Source organism: Carassius carassius, chromosome 23 (genome assembly GCF_963082965.1).
Source record: "Carassius carassius chromosome 23, fCarCar2.1, whole genome shotgun sequence".
NCBI classification, from domain to species: domain Eukaryota; kingdom Metazoa; phylum Chordata; class Actinopteri; order Cypriniformes; family Cyprinidae; genus Carassius; species Carassius carassius.
In genome coordinates, this window is record NC_081777.1 from 8,732,276 (window position 1) to 8,756,161 (window position 23,886).

The 23,886-nt window shown below is 36.3% G+C and overlaps 1 protein-coding gene across 1 annotated transcript in view; it reads right to left on the reverse strand.

The window, feature by feature from the left end:
- Positions 1-3,912: 3,912 nt before the first annotated feature.
- LOC132101309 (tropomodulin-2-like) overlaps positions 3,913-23,886 on the reverse strand; it is a 38,370-nt gene continuing 18,396 nt past the window's right edge. The window contains exons 4-10 of the mRNA XM_059506169.1: positions 13,563-13,685; positions 12,298-12,360; positions 12,059-12,189; positions 8,486-8,593; positions 7,914-8,057; positions 6,927-7,071; positions 3,913-5,056 (exon numbers count right to left, since the gene is read on the reverse strand). Of these exons, the coding sequence (XP_059362152.1) occupies positions 5,025-5,056; positions 6,927-7,071; positions 7,914-8,057; positions 8,486-8,593; positions 12,059-12,189; positions 12,298-12,360; positions 13,563-13,685 (746 nt within the window). The 3' untranslated portion in view covers positions 3,913-5,024. The remainder of the gene's footprint in view (positions 5,057-6,926; positions 7,072-7,913; positions 8,058-8,485; positions 8,594-12,058; positions 12,190-12,297; positions 12,361-13,562; positions 13,686-23,886) is intronic.

A 23,886-nucleotide genomic window follows, 5' to 3' on the forward strand; every position in this document is an offset into this window, starting at 1 on the left:
GCCAAAATGAGTTCACAGGAAGCCCCAAAAGTCATTTGGGACAAGTCTAATCACAGAAGATGAATGCATCTGGTGAAAATATATAAGTTCAATGACATCAGCCTCAGAGTGCAACATTTTCCATGCATTTCTGACACACAACACACACACACGCAATGAACTTCATGACTCTTTTCCCATGTACAGCAGTGAGGTCTGCTGGGCTGGGGTTGGTTTAGGATGAGATCAGCTCTGCTGGAGTTTAAGACACAGCAGGAATGATGTAGTTTTAATGACATCATGTGCCTGGCATCTCCAAAGTAATCCCAGAAACTGGATCTGATTAAAATAAAACCTCACCTGCATATTTCTCCGTATCTCAGCACACAACGCAGTCTGCTTTTGTGTTTGAAAAAGTGCCTGAATAATTGTAACAAGAAAACAGACTGATCTTTATTTTTTCAACATTTATGAATCTTAAGATGTAGGTATCTTTATTCAGGTCAGAAATAGCATGCATGTTGTGTGATCCCTCTTATTTTGAAAATAATAATAATTTACATTTTGCTAATCCTGCAAATTGTATTTTTATTTTTTTTAACCACAACTGTCCCCATTCTCGATCAGCCAATATGTCTAGTTATTGCAAATACTGAATAATAACTAATAAAATTGCACTAGTTATGAGTATCTTATAAGAAATACTAGTATTTTATAGTACAAACCTGATTCCAAAAGTTGGGACACTGTACAAATTGTGAATAAAAACAGAATGCAAAGATGCGGAAGTTTAAAATTTCAATATTTTATTCAGAATACAACATAGATGACATATCGAATGTTTAAACTGAGAAAATGTATCATTTTAAGGGAAAAATAAGTTGATTTCAAATTTCATGACATCATCACATCTCAAAAATGTTGGGACAAGGCCATGTTTACCACCGTGTGGCATCCCCTCTTCTTTTTATAACAGTCTGCAAACGTTTGGGGACTGAAGAGACAAGTTTAGGAATAGGAATGTTGTCCCATTCTTGTCTAATACAGGCTTCTAGTTGCTGAAGTGTCTTGGGTCTTTTTTGTTGCATCTTCCTCTTTATGATGCGCCAAATGTTTTCTATGGGTGAAAGATCTGGACTGGAGGCTGGCAATTTCAGTACCCGGATCCTTCTTATACGCAGCCATGATGTTGTAACTGATGCAGTATGTGGTCTGGTGCAAAATGCAAGGTCTTCCCTGAAAGAGACGACATCTGGATCAGAGAATATGTTGTTCTAGAACTTGGTTATACCTTTCAGCATTGATGGTGCCTTTCCAGATGTGTAAGCTGCCCATGCCACACGCACTCATGAAACCACATACCATCAGAGATACAGGCTTCTGAAATGGGCGCTGAACACAAACTTGGGTTGTCCATGTCCTCTTTAGTCCGGATGACATTGCGTCCCAGTTATAAATCGTCTGACCACAGAACAGTTTTCCACTTTTAAATGAGCCTTGGCCCAGAGAAAATATCCCGCTTCTGGATCATGTTTAGATATGGCTTTTTTTTTTTACCTATAGAATTTTTGCCATCAACAGCGAATTACATGGTGGAGTGTGGTCACCGACAATGGTTTCTGGAAGTATTCCTGAGCCCATGTTGTGATTTCCATTACAGTAGCATTCCTGTATGTGATGCAGTGCTGTCTATGGACCCGAAGATCACGGGCATCCAGTATGGTTTTCCGGCCTTGACCCTTACACACAGAGATTATTCCAGATTCTTTGAATCTTTGGATGATATTATGCACTGTAGATGATGATAACTTAAAACTCTTTGCAATTTTTCTCTGAGAAACTCCTTTCTGATATTGCTCCACTATTTTTCGCCGCAGCACTGGGGGAATTGGTGATCCTCTGACCATCTTGACTTCTGAGAGACACTGCCACTCTGAGAGGCTCTTTTTATACCCAACCATGTTTCCAATTGACCTAATAAGTTGCAAATTGGTCCTCCAGCTGTTCCTTATAAGTACATTTAACTTTTCCGGCCTCTTACTGCTACGTGTCCCAACTTTTTTGGAACGTGTAGCTCTCATGAAATCCAAAATGAGCCAATATTTGGCATGACATTTCAAAATGTCTCACTTTGATATGTCATCTATATTCTATTGTGAATAAAATATAAGTTTATGCGATTTGTAAATTATTCAATTCCTTTTTTACTCACAATTTGTACAGTGTCCCAACTTTTTTGGAATCGGGTTTGTAACTCCAGCAATAATTTATCTTTATTTCTATTAAATATTACCAGTAATGACGATCTCCAATGTCATTAGTCCTTAAAAAACAAACAGTATCTCTCTGGTAGTCATTGTGACTAATCATTAGAGACAATAAGCACAGAAACTGGGATACATGCCAATCGCTCATTAAATAAATGACCTTACTACTAGGCAATTCATACAAAACAGATTCAAGTTAGGGTTAAAGTGTTTGTATAATGGGTTTCATGTAAAATTTTAAACTCCTGAGATCTCGCAGCAGGTTAAGAGACTAGAGACTTGGCAACTGACCAATCTGTAAAAACATACATTTTATTGATGACATCTGATACTTTACAGAGTTGTGTGTTATTAACAGTACATAGTAAGATTTCCTCTTCGGGAATCTAGACATGTAGCTTCAACATACAAAATTGCGGCAATATGAGAGGCGTTTATGGTACACAATATTTATATGTATATTTATATTTGTGTGGAGTCTTCTGAAGAGAATTCAAGATGGATATTTCAATTGAACTCATGGTAAGATTGCAGAGCTCTTTCTTAAAAGCACAAGCTTTGAGCAAAGCATGAACCTTTAACTAATAATCAAAGAAAGATAGAATGAAAAATAAACCATAACCTGTAAAAAAAGATTTCATTCACACAATTCAGCATTTGTTCACAAAGAAAAATGAAAGACAAACAAAAACTCAATTGATACACAAGGCTCTTAGAAAACAGAACAGTACAAAACGACAAGGTGAGAAAAGGAAAACTTCAAACTTGGTCCTAGCTTTTGCATTTAAAGCAGGTGTACATGTTCCCCTGTGTAATCCAGCTATATAATCCATACTCCGACTGCTTCGCCCGAGATGCCACACTTTTGTGCTGAGGGTCCATTTGGTGGCTTCACCACCTTCCTCAAAAACATGCCAAAGCGTCTGTGCTCTACATTATATACCACAATCAATGAACCTCGCAGGATGTACAAGCTCACAGAAAATGACAAGCGGTATAAAGGTAAATCTTACACTGGTGTTATGAAAGCATGTTAGATAGCTTTAGTGAAAAGATAAAACTTTACATTGCAAACATGCATGCGATCACAAACATGCATGTATGTTCGGGACTCTGGTTGCACCAGAACCACTAAATGCTCACAGGATTGGTTGCTATTCAAGATGAAACTTTACTCATCCTTCTCGCTCTCATTCAACTAGTTCTCTAATTTCCTCTTTAGCACAGACCATGTGCTTCAAAAATATTTCTTCTAGATAAACTAAAGGAATAATCCACCAAAACTTGCTTTTTTTGTCATTTACTCACCCTCACATTGTTCCAAACCCATATCTGGTTACTATTATTTTTTCTTTTGAATGGGAATCTTCATGGAGCTATTTTTCGAAACAAAATTTGTGTTACATTCCAAGCCATTTGGCAATTGGTTGTTGGTGAACCAATTACAGTGAACGCTTTAAATTTTGTCCTAACCCACACACAAAATTATCATATTGTCTTCATAACCCATAATGTCTTTGACAGCTGTGGTTACCATAAACTATGCAAAAATTATTTTAAAATGAACCTATAGCATTTTATACAAAACAATAACAGCGTAAAAGACATTAAGACATTTAGCATTTTCTTTTAAGGTGAATTATACCTTAAAAAAAAAACATCTGACATCAGTTAAGAGTCCTGAAGATTAGAGTATTTAGGTGTTAGTCTTTGGCATGGTATTAGTAAAGCCATTTTAGATTTATCTACAGAAATGATACTCTTATCCAAATCTATAGCCGACAACTAAATTACATAAATGCTCACTTCCTGTATTGAAAAAAAAGAAGAAAAAATCCCTTAGTGCATTGCTCGGTGGAAATATACCTCTATAGTTTTAAGTGAAACCTGTCGATCTTTAACCTTCGTTCAGGGTTGTCAGTGCTGATCTAGTACAAATTTTTCCATTTCCAAAGACATTTGGTGAAAATGGGGCGTTGATCTTAAATTAGCACTTGTAATTCTTCAGACACCCAGTATCAGCTGGTGTATTTCGGGAACAGAGGTGAATTTTACAATATGAATCGTCTTGATCGGCAGCAAAACCGAGGCGCAGTGTGGAAGCTGAGAGTTTTTGAGACAACCCAGCTGCCCAAAGACATCCAACCACAACCCATGCTGATAAAACTACAGCCGCACAATCTTCTCACACTCACAGTGAAGCTAACAGCGAGACTATAGATGACTTTTATAAAGGAGTGTCTGTTACAAACAGCATGGCCCTCATTGGCTAACTCTCATTCTGCTGAAATCTGCTCCAAACCCAGACTCAACAAATCTAGATTTATCTCACATTAAGCGGGGAACACAGCAGATCCAGTCCAGTTGAGTCTAGATTTGTTCAGAGTGAATGTGGGTGACAGGTTCTGATCCAGCCCATCCATGTAGAGATCACTATAGTGCTTGAGTGCTTGTGTGTAACTGTTGCAAGCGGTTTAGTTTCGTTTCAAATAACTTTTATAAAGAAAAGAGCAGAAAAGGGTTTTACACAGCAAAAAAGAATTGGCTGCAAAAGAGTTTCAGCTATAAAACAAACAACAATTAACAATAATAATAATAATACAACATAACATAAAAATATCATTGAGTATTAACATTAGGGAGGCAAAGTATCCAGTTGTGTCCCTTCTTTAGGTGAAGCGGCTCCCTCAGAGGGTTTGGCACAAGAGTCTGATGAGCTTGTGAGAGAGAGAGAGAGAGAGAGAGAGAGAGAGAGAGAGAGAAAGAGGAGAATATGTTCTACACATCCTTCTCTACTCGCCTCTGTCGCACTGAAAGAGAAAACAGAGACGTGTTAGTAATCTGATACATTCACAGTATTCACGCCGTTAGACCATGCTGAGAGCTACAGTACAAGAACCTTTAATGAGATCTGCTCATTTAAGACGCTTAATAAATCAGTGTGTTAGTCAATCCTTCATCCTGTTACAAAGTTACACACAATCACTAATTTCAGCCAAAACTTGTTCGGTCATGAACAATCAGGTCCCCCTGCACAACTGTCTTAAAATTAGTTTTCTGTTACAGTACAATAGTTTAAACTACCGTATTATACAACAGCTGATATCAAAAGTTTGTTTCACATTTTATTATTTGCATGTTGATGATCAAAGGTAATATGAGATTTAATAAACTAGCTGGCAACAGCATATCAGGATGCTGAGCAGGTAAAGAGAAAATTATAATTTCACAATGTATAGCTTTGTTTGTTTATTATTATATGCAACAATTTAAATGGCATTTATAGTCATATTTATATTTATTTATTTAGTTAAAGGTTAAAGTTCAACGAAAAATTGGAATTTTGTCATCATTCACCGAACGACACTCATGTCGTTCCAAACTTGTATGATTTTCTTCTGTGGAAGATATATCGAGGAATGCTGGTAGTACAATAGTACTAGAGTAGTGCACATATATACAAGTACATTTTACAACTAATTGTGGAATTAAGTGTTTTGAGATTTCCAATCCATATTAGTAAGCTATTCACTTTTGGACAGAAATTCTACACATTTTTTTTGCTAATGTCTGCAGAGTTCTTTCTAAGTTGGCAGTTCTTAGACCGAAAAAGCAGCAAAGTGGACCAGACTTTATGACAAAAGTAAAAACATAAGACTACTGCTCTGAACTGTAGCATGTTAGTGTTTTTGTACTTGTGTGTGCATTTCCAGCAGTGGATTGTGTTTGGTTATTCAGTGTTGACTAGTTCACTTCTATATAAGGTATGAATTCACAACAGTGAGGATATGATAACTTATCACACCCTGTATAACCGGTCCAATTTACAGGTGAGTCAACAGTCTTTAACAAAACACACATCACCTTTTAAAATGTGCCGTTAGCATTCATGCCAAAGTTAAATGTCAAACTAAATGTCAAAACTGTGCTCTCACACATAATACCTAAAGACACTGGAATAGAGCTTGATGCCTGACATCACCTCACACACAAGTAAAGCACACAGTGTGTGTGTGCGTGGTAACATAAGACTGGCAAACAGGAGATAGATCCAGACTTCATTGATGAAAGGCAGAAAGGAAAAGAAAGTCTCATTAATAAAATGCCACTTTAAAAGAATTTGTTCTACTTTTTTATAGCAGCTTTTTCTTCTGAAGTACACTTATAATATATATTTTTATCATCTATCTGAAACTATAAAAACAAAGTTGTTTTTGCTACTGTACCTTTAAAAATTCTAAATGTAAACAAGCTCTGTTATGACTGACTAACAATACTGCATGTAAAATAATTTGTGTGCAAAACATGTGCTTTCAGACATGAAACTAGTTGTGAATGACATATTTAAGTGTGTATCACAGTTGTGTTTTTATTAGGTAAAAAATAGTGAATACCAAACACGAGAGGGCCTGTACGAGCCTGTTTCTGTCATTTCATTTCATTTCATTTCATTTATTCATTTAGCAGACGCTTTTATCCAAAGCGACTTACAATTGCTATATATGTCAGAGGTCGCACGCCTCTGGAGCAACTAGGGGTTAAGTGTCTTGCTCAGGGACACATTGGTGTCTCACAGTGGATTCGAACCCGGGTCTCTCACGCCAAAGACGTGTGTCTTATCCACTGCGCCAACACCACCCCATACAATCAAAGCATATGTGCATTAGGTCATGTTCTCACCCAGGTCGTTGTTTTTTGTGATTGCGGCAGCGGCACGGGATCTGGGACCCTGATGGGTGAATTGGTACCCAAACTTCACGATGCTTGTATTCTGCTCCAGCATCTTAGCGATCTCCATCTCTGTTGACGTACCGAGTTGCTGCCGCTGAGAGCAGAAAACACACACCAGAAACATCTCTATTACACATGCTTACATAAGCCCACACACACACAGACATTTCACTACGAGTAACATTTGAATTAAATTTGCATAGTGCCAGCAAAATAGCAGGGTTTTAATTTTCAACATATGAACAAGAATGGATGCAGCATAATTCATTATACTTATAATGTATGTACCTACATTGATCAAATGACTGAATTAAGACCTATTTATGCAGTGGTCTACTAACAAAATAATGAAACCTGTTAAAATAACAGGGTGCAATTTCTGCCGTCTCAGTCTCTGTGAAACTGTGGCAAGCTTTATGCGTGCTTGAGCGCTTATAGGCTTTGTAGGCAATTAAAGGCTCATTATAATAAATTCAATGGTGAATCTAAATATTTCTTTCTAAAGCTACTTACAATTTTGTAATGTCTATTTAATACTTTTCTCATGTAAATGTAAAGTTACTTTAAATTACCTTTTGTGGGGTAATTTCTGAGAGAAATATGTGGAGTCAGTAAAAAATGTTTAATGTTTAAAAAAAAAGTCTTGTATGTTCACCAAGGCTGCATTTATTTGATCACTTTAAAAAAGATCAAAAGAACATTAATTATTTTTTAACAATGTAAATATTGTCTCCTCAAATTTTATACATTTTACGCATCCATGCAAAAAAAAAAAAAAAGTAAAAAAAAGATTAAAGAGTGTCAAAGTTAAACCGACCTAAACTATAATCACCAGAGCAGACCACACTGGTAGCACCAGTATGTGACAAGTCTACAAAGTTACAAAAAAAGGTTGTTGGTTTTAGAACAGCATGTGGTTGAATTTGTGTGCTCTACCTGGTTGTCAATCTTGATCTCTGCTAGCGTGTCATTGTCCCGCAGAGCTTCCACCAGAGCCTGAACTCCTGTGCCCGTGATAAAATTAGACTCCAGATTCAAACTTTTTAGTGTCTTATTCTCTCGTAGCATGTCTGAGAAGGCCTGCAGTGAACACAGAGAAACACACATAGCTTTAACAAGGTGTCAAGGGAGCCGGATCTCTTCCATGTTTATCTTAGCTTTTCACTTTCAGTGCAGACAACCTACTTGACACTGACAAATTAACAGTAATGACAGTATAACCTATTATTTCCACCTATATAAGTGGAATATATTTAAAACTGCTTATGCAACAATTTTCAGAGGTTTAACAAATGCTGCCTATTTGAAACCACCAGCAATGATGGATAAAAGTGGACATTAAGCTTGGAAAACACACTTAAAAACAGCATGCAATCAAAGTACTTAACATGGAAGAATCAATTCACCGTAGGGGCATTATTTAAGTGCTCATTAAGAGATTAATATCTTTTCCGTTGTTTTTTTTTTGACAAAAAAAAAAAAAAAGCACAAAATATGCCATCCCTCACCATGGCAACAGGGTCATTGCTTCTGGTAGCAGCCAGACTGAACTTCTTCACATGAGTGTTCCTCTCCAAGGCTTTTGCAAAGTCCTTTAGAGCCGGGATTGGAATGTTCTAGAAGAAAAGAGAAGGAAAACATTAAAAACAGATTTGTTTTTGGAAAATTAAACAGCTTCTTTATGTCACTAAATGCATTGCCATGGTCTTGATCCTGATTTTATGACATAGCCTCATATGAATTTATAAGAAATAACTGCTTCTAGTTAGAGACAAAAACCGATATCTGAAATACTCCATAATTTGAAAGTAAAAATGGTGGGTAGAGAGCTTTCAGAAAAAATAAATAAATAAAAAATTCTAGTTCTGGTTTGAACTGTATGTCTGTTTACTGAATAATTTCATAGCAGATACTGAAGAGATATTTTAAGCAGACAGCAATATAGCAGATATTGAAAAGAGTTTTTAAGTAGATGCTTAAGAAGTTTAGCTGCTAAACTGCTTTTAGATCTTTGTTTCAGTTGTTTCTGTGATGTACTGAAATATAATTACAAGCACTTCATACGTTTCAAAGGCTTTTATCGACAATTACATGACATTTATGCAAAGTGTCAGTATTTGCAGTGTTGGCCCTTCTTTTTCAGGACCTCTGCAATTCGACTGGGAATGCTCTCAATCAACTTCTGGGCCAAATCCTGACTGATAGCAACCCATTCTTTCATAGTCACCCGTCTCTTGAGGATTGACCACAAGTTCTCAATGGGATTAAGATCTGGGGAGTTTCCAGGCCATGGACCCAAAATTTCAACATTCTGGTCCCTGAGCCACTTAGTTATCACTTTTGCCTTATGGCACGGTGCTCCATCGTGCTGGAAAATGCATTGTTCTTCACCAAACTGTTGTTGTATTGTTTGGAAGAAGTTGCTGTTGGAGGGTGTTTTGGTACCATTCTTTATTCATGGCTGTGTTTTTGGGCAGAATTTTGAGTGAGCCCACTCCCTTGGATGAGAAGCAACCCCACACATGAATGGTGTCAGGATGCTTTACTGTTGGCATGACACAGGACTGATGTTAGCGCTCACCTTTTCTTCTCCGGACAAGCCTTTTTCCAGATGCCCCAAACAATCGGAAAGGGGCTTCATCGGAGAATATGACTTTGCCCCAGTCCTCAGCAGTCCATTCACTATACTTTCTGCAGAAGATCAATCTGTCCCTGATGTTTTTTTTGGAGAGACGTGGCTTCTTTGCTGCCCTTCATGACACCAGGCCATCTTCCAAAAGTCTTCGCTCACTAGCCGCATTTCCACTGTCGGGCCAGTGCGAGCCAGGGCTTAAAGCGGGCCGGCCGGGGCTGATAGCCTCGGGCCAGTAGCACCGAGGCCAGAATAGCGCATGGTTTCCACAGTGGAGCCTGAAGCTCCGCTGCGCGTCACTAAAACACGCCTTTTACACGCCTCTCAGAACAACGTCATGCAACCTCATAATTTCACCAACAAAGAGAAGTTATCAGAAAACTAAGAAATAAGTCACTGGAACATGCGCAATCACAAAACGAACATGATAAAAGCAGCCGATTGTTTGCATGCTTTTTATATACTCAAATTCAAAAGCATTGATGTTTTAACTATAGAATAAGTGATACATTGATCATATTGATTTAATTTATCAGGACTCAAAATTAATCATACATAAATACATTTTGTTTATTTATTTTGAACGCTTATGAAAATAGCCTGCTTATTCAGTCGTGTCTGTTTCTGTTTATTTGTAGCCACAGTAGCCGTCAAATTTAGAATGAATGATAATATCTCTATTTTTATAAAAACTCCGGAACAAAAACATTAGCCTATTATATTTTTTTATGATAGGCAACGTGAGCTAAACTCTAGAGACGAGGCTTGTGACAGATAATATAAGTTACTAAATTAATACACGATTGTGGTAGAGAATATAAGAAGCTGACGTCTGATTTCTTCAAGCGATTCATATTTACCATGTTTACTATGGTAATGTTAATGCCCAGCGTGCATAGTCTTTTGCATCGTTTATAAATATTTCTGCCTTGTATAGTGATTATAATCCACATCAGATCAAGTTATTTCAAGCACTTGGTGCTAAGAGTGAGTTTTGAGCTAAGCTTATTTTAAAAAGTCTTTAATACTGGTGTTAAAGCTGTGATCTTCCTGAAATGATCCGCGCTGACGCTCTTCATACGCGGAGAAACTCTGCCTTTGTTCATAACCCCTCCTCTAGCCCCAGCTGGCCTGCTTTGGCCCAAGGTTTTCGTCGGGCCAAAAAACCCTGGCCATTGGCCCAGAGGAAGCCCCTGCGAGGCACGATCAAGCCCCGGAAGTGACTGTGGAAACGCGACTGGCCCTGGCATGCACTAGCACGCCCGATTTAAGCTCGATAGTGGAAACACGGCTACTGTGCGTGCAGATGCGCTCACACCTGCCTGCTGCCATTCCTGAGCAAGCTCTGCACTGGTGGCACTCCGATCCCGCAGCTGAATCCTCTTTAGGAGACGATCCTGGCGCTTGCTGGACTTTCTTGGACGCCCTGAAGCCTTCTTTACAAGAATTGAAACTCTTTCCTTGAAGTTCTTGATGATCCTATAAATTGTTGATTTAGGTGCAATCTTAGTAGCCACAATATCCTTGCCTGTGAAGCCATTTTTATGCAACGCAATGATGGCTGCACGCGTTTCTTTGCAGGTCACCATGGTTAACAATGGAAGAATGATTTCAAGCATCACCCTCCTTTTAACATGTCAAGTCTGCCATTCTAACCCAATCAGCTTGACATAATGATCTCCAGCCTTGTGCTCGTCAACATTCTCACCTTAACAAGACGATTACTGAAATTATCTCAGCAGGTCCTTTAATGACAGCCATGAAATGCAGTGGAAAGGTTTTTTTGGGATTAAGTTAATTTTCATGGCAAAGAAGGACTATGCAATTCATCTGATCACTCTTCATAACATTCTGGAGTATATGCAAATTGCTATTATAATAAAACTTAAGCAGCAACTTTTCCAATTTCCAATATTTATGTAATTCTCAAAACTTTTGGCCACGACTGTATATATATATTAAATGTAGTTATTTTAAATAAGAAAAGAGTCCAAAGTCTGAGACATCTGCATTTAAGAACACAATTAAAAATGTTTCACAAATCACCATAATTTGAGTTAAAGTGTTGCATTATTTGGCGTGTCCACTTTGAAATTTAATGAACAGAACAAAACCTGATAATCATGTTCTCCAGCATTATTTGAGAATGTTTCATAGAACATTCTCTGCTTTAGTGGAACCAAGAAAAGCAGGCCGTCTGTACAAAGTAACGACGTATCACTAATTTAATCATAATTCACAATATATGCATTTCCAGTGAATTTTATTTTTTTTAAATTCCAGATTGTCAAGTATCAGCCAGTATCAAATATTTGAAGTAAATCATATTTAATACTAATTTGTTGGCAATATAAAATTAATAATCATCATAAATATCAAAATGACTTCTGCGTTTTTATTTTGGCCATTAAGTGTCTTGGTTTGAGTGTACTAATCTGAATCTCATTACCTTTATGTTGTTGAGATTGACTTCGGTCAGTGAGGAATCATTGGATTTTATCCGCTGCAGAGTTTCCTCTACGTTTGTAGGGTTTGGTGGCTCATCAAAAACTGGCTTTACCTTTTCTCCCTGAACAACATCTACAACAAACACAACATTCACAAATGAGCTTCAAATGCATGAGAAGACAACACGACTATGGTATCCCCTGAAAGATGAAATCAACTTGTAGGATAAAAAAAACTCACTGTTATAACCGTCTGTACAGGTGCCGTCATAACTCCGCGTGAGTGTGTTCACTCCAAGAATAGCTAGAGAACACAACACAGAACTGTTACAATATATACAAAAAAGAAATATTTAAAACACCCACATGAAAACATCATGATAAAGTGCAGTAATTCACAGTGCATAAAAAAAAGCAGTTTAATGCTTATGTGCAGCACTTCACTATTATTTTTACTATGGTATTCTAGATGTTACTGCATGAAGCCATTTTTTGCATTCCTGTGTTTCGGCACAGCTGACCAAAAAAACACATCAAGCACATGAAGAGTATAAAACTTATCAGGGTCATAATGAATCATGCAGTGAGGGAAACCAGCCAGGGACAATCTCTTAAAGCAGCATGTTGAAAGAGGCTGTTTAGAGTGTGAGAGAGAGAAAGAGAGAGGATGTGTTTGCAGTTTTATTCTGGAGCTGTGGTGGATGCAGTGTGGGCGTTCAGACCCCCAGAGTCAAGGAGGGAAAAAATATTGCAGTGAGAGTAACGGAGAACACTGGAACAATAGATAGCATAGAGCTGTTAATTAAGACTTAAAGCAATAAAACTAACCCTAGTGAAATTAGCATTCTCTCAAGGTGCTTTCGCACCACATAGTTCTAAGAACTCTTCTTGGAACTATCCAGCAGGGGTGGTTCCAAGAGAACCAATTTCTTCCTTGGGCTGTTTTCCTGGATGCATTCGCACCAGCAGCAGGAACGCTGAAGCGGCCAACAATGACGTCTATATTCACAGAATTTACAAACATGCTCTGAGCTGTTTTTGTTGTGTGCCGTGGGTTTCGTGAGAATGGAGATAGAATGCCATATAAACAATTTACGCAATTAAAAGAGTACGGAAATCTGACTACATCTATGACAACTTGCAGTGTTTCATATCATCGAGGCTGAGAAAAGAACACAGTGCTGCAGACAGCAGATAAATGCCGTTAACGTTCGTGGACTGAATATTTTTTTAAAACACAGATAACTGGTGTTTCATAAGAAGTTCCTAAAGAACTGTTTTTAGACCCTACTCTGAAGTAGGAGATAATTTAGTTCCCCCAAACAGAGTTTCTAGAACTAAATACGTTCCTAGTTCCTGTGGTGTGAACACGCCAAAAAGCGGGAACTTAAAAAACCGCCAATAGTTCTAGGAAATAATCTAAAGGCTCCTCTGGTGCAAAATCGCACTCTGTCTCTTGCTGATCTCCCATTATCACGCTTTGTGAGATTCTATAGTGGTTTTTACCTGCCAGGTCATGCAGTTCTGTGTCAGTAGCGCTAGAAAGTGCCTCTTCCAATTCCGGGTCAAGGGTGGTGGCTTCCTCCTGATGGATCTCGATTGGTTTCTTTTTGGGAATCCATACCTTTCCTGTAGAACAAAAAGTGATCAGTAACAAATGGCATAAATATCTTCTTTCAAAAGTGACCCATATTTGATATCTGCATTTACTCTATACACTTGGCAAAACAACCCAAGATAGACATTCTGACCTTAAAAGTTTCGGCCAAAAAGGAAGTAAATGGACACAGATGAAATAAGCTTTTGTTTGCCCAAACCTCCATTGCACCATTGAAAAGATTCATGTGATTGAGATCATTTGTTTATTACCGTTGCTTTTTTTAATGATGTTCAAATCACAATGACAATACTTTTTATTTTTTTCAAACAGATATTTATTCATCATCCACACAGAAATACATTAAGATTTAACTTAAACTAAAGTTATAGTTTTATGACAGTAAGGGCTTTTTATCTTTTTGAATTAACTCACCAAGGCTGCATTTATTTGATGAAAAACAATTATTATATATTATAATTATCAGTATTGAAAACATTTGTGCTTCTTAATATTAATGTGATACATTTTCCTTGTTGAATAGAAAGTTATTTGATGAACAGAGTTAAAAAGAACAGTTAAAAAGAACAGCATTAATCTAAAATAGCTATTTTTCCATAACAATATAGAGTAAAAGTCAATCAATTTAATGCATGTTTTCTAAATAAAATAATTTATTTAAAAAAACTAATTAAATGTCACACTACAAGACTGAATACATGAACATGGAAGTAGTTACATGTAAAAATTATTCTATGCATTGTTCAAACAATACTAGAACTGTAAAAAGACTTCATCGCTACTGAAGACCTCAGCATAGAGAGAGGGTTAGTAGTCAGACATGTCCAGCTGTATGAATGGCTGGCGTTTATAAACTCAACACACAGATAATGGTGCACAGCAGGCCCCTCATGATAACAGCTTACCGCTTGACCTCATCCACTAATTCTACTGGACTCTCTGACGCTGATAACGAGGTCGGTAATGTGATGCTGGTCTTGTGACGAGCTCATTCTCTCTGGACAGTGAACAACACACTCTACAGCTTTATTCAGGACATGTGACTGCTGATCTCTCTCATACTGAGTGACTGTGATGTGAGGGCTCTGCTGAAGGCATTCAGTTTTTCTGTTTCAGTAAAACCTCATGTCAAAATGTGAATTGATGTTTCACAAAGAATAAAAAAAATTCCTGGAACGTCATTATTTAATGTCTATCAAGATTTGTGCTGGTCCTCAGCCCATAAGAAGCAAATATGGAGCATTCCAACTCTGGATTTTGAGAGACATTTAAAGATGAATGTTCTGTCATCATGCGGTTCCAAACACGTATCATTTCTTTCTTCAATGGAAAACAAAAGGAGATTCTGGAAGAAAATATCCCATTTTGTTTCTCCATAAGGAAACTGATTTTGAACAATAACCTTAGATAATGAGATGTTAATCAATGGTAAATGCTTTTGTTAAACATGAAAATGAATAGTATTTTAAATTACTCTTTTATCAGAGAAATTCCTGGTAAAAAAAAAAAATACATTACCCATAATTTTGCAGAGAAATTTCCACCAATTAGAGAATTGCAACAAGTAGTCTTTCTTTAGTCTTTTTATCAAATTTGTGTCCACTTTTTGCTTCAAATAAAAGTTTTTAATGTTTTAGTTCACCTTGTAGCCAAGAAGTCTTTAAGACTTTTTTTTTTTTTTTTTATCCCTATTGGGAAAATAAATGGGAAAAACCCTTCCGGAAAGAAGGCTACTGAAAATGTAAACAGGCACTGTTGACCTCTAAAATAATGTAGGGTTTGGCACATTTCATTTATAGGTAAGTATTCCCCTCTATGACGTTACATGATGATTCTAGACTTTTATGCATGACATAATCTTTCCAGCCATTATAATAGCAGCTGCCAGCTGTAACTTCTCATTACACTGAGATGTAATTAAACCACGAGTCCACGACTCTGGCCTGAACCAGCAGAACTGTCTACTCCATAATTATAAGCTGCTTCCTTTTCCACGCTGGACAGCAGCAGTACTCAACTCAGGCCTGTGAGGTTTGGAAACACACGACACGGCAGTTTGGAGAAACTCCACTGATGTCAAACATATGATTCAATTGTCTTTTTCTAACTGTGAAACACTCACACTTTAATGAGGTAATGAAAAGTAATACGCCAAAAGAGGAAGTGCATTACAACAATTTTACCACTTTTAATTTTAAAGGGTACTTTTAGGTACAAAACAAATTATTGTTTAATTTTTAACTTGTTGCACTAGAGTTCCTAACAGGAACTGGCTGGGAGGGTTCTAAGAGCTTTCTCACTGCTCTGGACACAAGAACAGGCTTTGTGTTTGAGGTGTGGCTGAATTCCAAACACATGTTATCAGTGCAAAAAATGGATGTGAACCAGAAAAAAACAACAACAACATGTTTGCAGAAAACTATTTGCAGAATGTAGCCTGCTTAAAGAGAGCATTATAGAGTACATCTATATTAGACTTTAAGGATGTCTGCAATACACACACAGTCTTCTTCAGGCACAAATAATAATTAATAAAACTCTTAAAAAAACATTTCTTAGTTTTATATGTCCCAAACACACACATTTAATCCATTCAGAACCTAAAAACCAGCACTGAAGTGAAAACAGCAGGGCCGAATGATGCAGATTAGGTCACCCCACAACTATTTTAACAAGAGCAAATTAAAACATGCTTCATGCTGGAAATGAGCAAATTCTCTCCCTCTGCAGTAATGGAGACTCTGTATTCCTGTACTGTTATGCTCTCTGCATTTCAACACAATAAAACAGCGTTTGGTTATTACACAGATGCTGTCATTCAGTTTAAAGTACTGCAGCTTTTCTGCATTAACCTGAGGTCACTTGGAGATAGGTACTCCTATCTGGAATCCAAATTTCTGTTATAAAAAGCCTAGATCATAAACCAACAGACTTTGGATTAACCTTCACTACACTACCGTGAAAAAAAATAAATAATAAAAAACCTGGTGTCAACAAGATGTATTTAGTTTTTTCTTTAAGAAATTATTACTTTTGAGCAATATAAAAGACAATATTAAATGTAAAAAAAAAATTAAAAAAAAAAAAAATTTAAAAAAAAAAAGCTATCTAAATGTCACAGATTATTTCTGTTAGAGCTGACCGATTTGGAATTTTTGGGTAGCGATATTAGGGAGTAAAAAATGCAGATATCGATATATCGGCCGATATTCTTTGGTGTATATTATGGTACAGTACCTGTCAAAAGGACACTTTCCCATTCGTATGTCCAAACATTTGACTGGTACTATATATAGAATACAGTATATATATATAAACAATATATATACATAAACACATTTTTTGTAATGATCACTGAAATGTGGTGATCAAACACTTATAATGATGTGACAAAGATATGTAATGGAGGCAGGGCATGTAACTATTTAACTATTTTAAACTTTATCACCAAAATGAGTCTGATTTTAGTGCACTGAACAGTAAAGTTGTAGTTTTGGGGGATCCCTTCAGCTCGAGGAGCCCTCTCAAACGCCACCCTCCACATGTCGGTAGCCCCTCCGGGATCACTAGATCGGTTGGTACCAGACTGTGAATTTAACCACCTGCAACTCCAGAACCCCGGGGGCTATCAACGCGGGGTTGGCTCATTCGAAAGGGGGCCTCTAGACTAGGGCTGTGCGATTAATCGAAATCAAATCATTGCGATTTTGCTAATCGCAAAGCCTGCGATGTGGACACGATATTACTCTGTTCCAGAGCATATGCTTGACTGTCAGCCTTAAGTGACAGTCTTACTAACCCAATAGAGTGAGCGCACCTCCGTTCTCCCCAATCAGCACTGCTCTAACCAACTGCGTAAACGCCCACCAATAAAAAAAAACAAAAAAACAAAAAGTGGGAGAGAGAGAGAGAGAGAGAGAGAGAGAGAGAGAGAGAGAGAGAGAGAGAGAGAGAGAGAGAGAGTGTGTGTGTGTGTGTGTGTGTGTGTGTGTGTATGTGTGTGATTATGGCGTCTGCAGGGTCGATAGTTTTAATAATAAAGATTAATAATTAATTAATAATAAAGTAAAACTTATGTAATATGAGATTACTTGGCTTCAAAATGACAGACACCAAACAAAAAATGGTAACTATTTTACAAGAGCTGTGTCACAAGACATATCAAGAGCTCCCTTATTGGTTCTGCTTTCAGTAGGGGTGTAATCGTATGCAAAAATCACGGTTCGGTACGTACCTCGGTTTTAAAGTCACGGTTCGGTTCATTTTCGGTACAGTAAGGGAAAGAAATGCAAACATTAAACTGCAGGTTGTTTATTACTATAAACTTTTTTTAACAATTTGTTTACACTTTTTAAAATACTTTTTAATAAAATAAATAATAAAATATAATTTATAATAAAATAAAAAAATAATAAATAAAATACTGCTGTAAAGTTCTCTGCTAAATAAAATACTCTCAGTCTCAAACCAATATCATATAATAAAATATAATGAAAAATATAAATAAATAACTATGCAGCATTACCAATCCCAGGTTCAAGGCCTGCTCATATTTAAAAAAATATATAACTTTTCCAAAGTGTAAAATGCAGCATCAACAGTTTCAGTTTTTAGACCTGCTCAGATTTCGTTATTAAGTTGGACCGATCGGAATTAAGAGCAAAGGTCTGTTTAAATGCCGACGGGAGCTGCGTTTGAATTACAATCGTTTTTTTCCTAGTTGTAGTGATGTTCACACTCGCGTGATGCCTTTTGAAAACCTTAGGCCGGTGACACACTGGCATAATGAACCTGTCAAACATAGTCTATTTTGCCGTCAATACTGTTGACGGTGTCCTTTATCAGTAGGCTTTATATTTATGCTCAACATGAAGTATAGATATTGTTGTTGTGAAGACAAGATCCTGGTCTGTCGGCGGTCTCCCGCTATGTCACCTACAAAAGGAGCAGCGCGCCAGCGCCGCGTCAGGCACGATTCTGGTGTTTAAAGACACAGAAAACGTGAAGCAACTGACACGCAGCAGAAACGCACACTCACGCCACGCAGCCAGTGTAGGCCGGTGACACACTGGCAGCGTGGCGTTTCTGCTGCTTGCCAGAAGTGTGGCGGCTGCTTCGCATTTTCTGTGTCTTTACACACCTTAAAGTGGCGCGCTGCTGCTGCTGTAGGTGACAGAGGGAGGCCGCCGAAAAACCAGGCTCTTGTCTTCATGACAACAATATAAACATTTTTTTACACACCTACTGATAGGACACCGTCAACAGTATTGACGGCAAAATAGACTATGTTTGAAAGGTGCAATATTTGAAAATCGATAATTATTATTATTTGTTTTTTTATTACATTTATATCTGAATTTGTCAACTTAGACTTTCAAACATCAAAATATCATGACTTTATATCTGTGTACAAAATGACATATAAACATTTTCCTATTATATTTTGCCTGGAAATGCTTCCAACACGCTTGCGTGTCGCGTGAAAAATAGGCGTCGGTTCTATTTCTAGCATGCACGCATTTTCCGTGAGGCTCGAGCCACGCCTGAGACACGCGTCTCACGCAGGCAGTCTGCAAGCTCTAACCTGTTAACATGGGAATGTAAAGTTTACACGAAATGTAAAGTTTGCATTACAGTAGATGTATTTGTAACAGGTTGTTACTTTTATTTAGATATTTCCCAAAAAGTGGTAATAGTGCATAATAAATTCTATTTTATGTTTGATAAATTCTGTTTATCTGTTAAGTTGGTGTTGAAGTGAAGTACAGCACATTAATGTTCAGTTTGCTTGGATGCTACAAAAAGTAGGGAAAAATAGAGAAAATGAATGATTTCTGCTTGAATTACATTTCTTTCTTGTTTCCTTCTGATCTCTACATAAAAGAGTGTAATTTTAACAGAAATAAAGTTGTATTTATATTAGATATTCATTAGACATTCGATCTTTAACATTAAATTGCGTCGATAAAAGTCGTTCTAACCAAACATGCTTAGGATTAATAATTTATAATATTTGGGATGCTAAGGCTGTGATATTAATGTTGTCCACTAGATATTATATAGATATTTTGGGATTGATTTTAACCCAAATATTTTTCTCGAAGTTGTAATCCTTATGAATTGAAACAAACGCGATGATCTACTTCATTTGCATAACTATGGAGCGCTGACAGTATAGTTTTATATAATAACAGTACATAGAAATCTTTGAATTTTATATTTATCATTACATTAACATTTATAGACATCAATAAGACATAAAACATCAAGATGGGATTAAATACAACCCCAAATCAGAAAAAGATTTTTAGAATGCAATAAAAATCAAGATCTTATAATAAAATCGTAATTCTATTGTTTATTTGATTGGCAAAAGTGCAAAGAAAGGATTTTCAATGTTTTCACTGACCATATAATTGGTAATCTGTAAATATAAGATAACTGGGACAGAGACATGTTTAACACTGTGTCCCAGCAACTCTCTTTTTAATTACAATGTTTAATTGTTTGTAAATCGAGGATACTAATAGTTTTTTTTACAAGACTTCAGCTGCTCATCAGTCTGTGGTCATCATTGCCTGGATGTCCTTTTCATGATGGGTTATACATGTTCAATATAGGAAACAGATCTGGACTGATCTAGCACATTCACTCTGTCTCTACGAAACCATGCCGTTGTAGCACATGAATGAGAGAAGGACAGAATGAGAGCTGGCATTGTCTTGGTCTAATAACCATGGACTTCTCTTGAAAGATGTCATCTTGATGGCAGTATATGTCTCTGTACAATGCCAATTGAAAGCCTCCATGTCAGTGTACCCTCACACATGCCAGTCACCCATGCCTCTTGCTCTGATAAACCCCCATCCAATAACAAATGTTTGCTTTTGCCTCTATCACTGGTAAAATTCTGGATGGCCCATTGGTCTTTGGGACTGAGAACTCGTCTGTTTTTCCCAGTGCACTCATCTGACCACATCACACATTTCCATTGTCTCTGACTATCTGAGAGAATCTGTGGCATCACTGCATAGAATTGATGTATAGCTTTCTGATGAGTCAAACCTGATACCCTGACCTATTACCAATTTACTCTGATTACAGACTGTTTCAAAACAGTTTGAACCCTAAGCCCTGAGGCTTCACCTCAGTGAAGGTATTGTTTTTGTTTTGACATACACAAAAATAATGACTCATAACTCAGAAACTGTAGCAAGGAGAGTCAAAAGGATGGTATCATTTTATAGAAATATTTCTATATTTTTAGGGGAAAAATTCTTTGCCCTCTGAATATTCGCATGTGGAGAAATAGATGATAAAATGTAAGAGAAATTTGCGTGGTCAAGGGATATTTTTTTATATCTCTCTTATTTGGCATCCAATATCTCACAAGATAAATCGAGCGGAGCGTTAGTTCAGTCAGGCCACGGAGGCAAGGCTGTGAACAGCTGATGCGGTCAGCTGTCAAATAGCTCCAATCACCATCTCTCTCCTATTAGACACGGGACATATATACGTGGCACTACTGCTCGGTAAGTATGCTGTCGTCTTCTTTGTTTCAGATCACCAAGGCTTCCAAAATCTTAGCTGGTATGGACCTCACTGGAGACACCCTTCTTCATAACCAGGCTACAGGATAGACGTCCCACTGCCACATCTACATGATTATCACTGTTTGCTTTAAAGACTTATTAAAAGTCTTAATTATGTATTTCTAAATTCATGGTTCCAGGGGGTTAATGTTAAAGCTCTTGTATGTTCAATTATTCAATATACTCAAGTAAACTTGCCAAAGTGGTTCCTGTCTGAAATAATTTTTGGTGATGTTCTACATGATTCATTCATGTATGTGAATTACATTTTATGGTGATATCATGAAGTAATCAAAAGTTACAGCATTTGGAACCAAGGTAGCCTTTCTCTTAGTCCTTGACAGTTTATAAATTGTTGGTTTGAATTTCAAGTTTAGTCAAAGTCCTAAATAATTACACTTGTTTTATTTTACTATGAGACCTTTCAAATTACATATGACAACGACTAACTGAGCTGTATGATGTTTCTGACACAAATACAGAAACATTCTAGGTTTTATATTCTGCTTGCCAAGTGTTCAAAGGATATTTCCAACTGATTTCTATAATTCATGGGTTTAGGTATTATTCACACGAAAGATGAAATGGGTTGTTTTGATTTTAGACTCATTTCAATCGTGAGACTCTGCTGTAAATAATGATATTACATTTTCCACAATCAGAGCATGTGTTATGAAATGACCAGCATAAAAATCCACGAGAAAGTTACACAATGTGCACACTTGGAGTTTATAATTCGATGATGAATATCTTTAGATCTATGACAGATTATGACTCTTTTTAATCAGGAGAATTTCCTGAAAATAAGGACATCCAATTATGTGCATGCTTCGAGAAGTAACGAATAAAAACTTGTAGCATTGGGCCTTTTTTTCTTTGCTGCGCCATATGTGCCCCTGTGGCCCCGTCTGATTTAATGTGCTGTGCTTTATGAGGAATATCTATCTATTTTCTGCAAATAATGACTTGCCTTTTTCTATGTTATATGATGTTTCATGAGGTTAGGAACGAAATCGGCATTACAGATACCTTCAATGTTTTTTTTTTTTTTTGCCAAGCTCCTGTGTAGTTTAATCCGTGTTATAACTTCATGAGGAATATCTTTATATAATGACGGATTATAGTGATTTTGAAAAATAAATAAAAGGCAAAAAAATAAAGCCCCAAAAATAATATTACTTCCATTCATTAGAGCTGAGATATTCTAAGCTTTTAAATAATTTTTTGGTTAAAAAAAACTAATTTGATTATTTTTCATGCAGGAGGTGTTCTTTCACTTTCATTTTTATTTTATTTTTTAACATTTTTATTATTATTATTATTATTATTATTATTTTTTTTATTTTTTTATTTTTTTTTTTTTTGCAGCCATTAAAATTTAAATGTGTTTATATTTACAAAATATATTTAATCTTTTAAATTCTTTTATTTGTACTTTTGTAAATTAAATAACAGTTAAAGATTAAAGATTTTATTGTAAAACATTTACAAAAACTCCAACCGATAATATATTTGTTATCAAATGATTAAACTTTCATCTGAAACATCACATGGTTTTCTTGTTGTGACTTTTACTCAAGTTTAAATATTTAATAACCATTTTTTTTTTAAAATGTGTCTATTTTGTATTTTTTAAGTCATCAAAACAGTTGGATCATAATATGAAAGTATACTTTGATTTTTATTCTTAGTATTTTTTTCATTTATCTAGATTTCTCACAATCCAAAATTATGATTCAGTGAATTGTGATGGGTTTAAGACCTCTTCCCACAATATTAAATAAAGCAGTGTAAATTTTTTATACTTTGCTTTATTCCATGAGCAAGTACAGTACGAACAATGGCTTCAAGTAATGAAATCTGAAAACAGCAGAAGTCAACAAATTAAAATGAGGGAGAAAAATACCAGAAAATAAATTGATAAACTACTAAAGTGCCAAAGTGGCACTTCTCCGGGTGTGTGTTCACTGTGCACTTTGGATGGGTTAAATGCAGAGCACGAATTCTGAGTATGGGTCATACTTGGCTGTTTATCATGTTATCTCATCTCATCTCTTTTTTTTTTTTTTTTAAATGAATACATATATGACATGTTTTATAAATATTACTAGTCATGATAGTTTTTTGTAAAATTCAGTGAAATGAGCCATTGTACTTATCGGAAACCAAAAATCATATCTTTGAGGGACATGGAAAAAGTATTGGATTATAGGAAAGTCTTAGAATAATTTATGTTCCACAGAAGAAATAAAATCCTGCAGGTTTGGAAAGACATGAAAATGAGTAAATGATTACTCAGTGATTACTTGATTATGAAGTTCTTGATTTTGGTGAACTATCCTTTAAGTAAAATACAAATACATCCCTTTAAGTAAAATCAAATACATTACTATATGCATGAAAGTATACTTAAGATATTACTTATTTTAACATATCACTGGATTATTATCACTCTTTATTTTTATTACTGTTTAATACTTGGTAAAATGACACCTCCGATGATGATGTATTATTTAGAGGGTAAGTGTAATTTTTTTTTTGGCAGACGTCAGTTGAGGCGACGTACTTGTCACGCGTCAGTTGAGGCGGCGTACTTATCACGCGTCAGTTGAGGCGACGT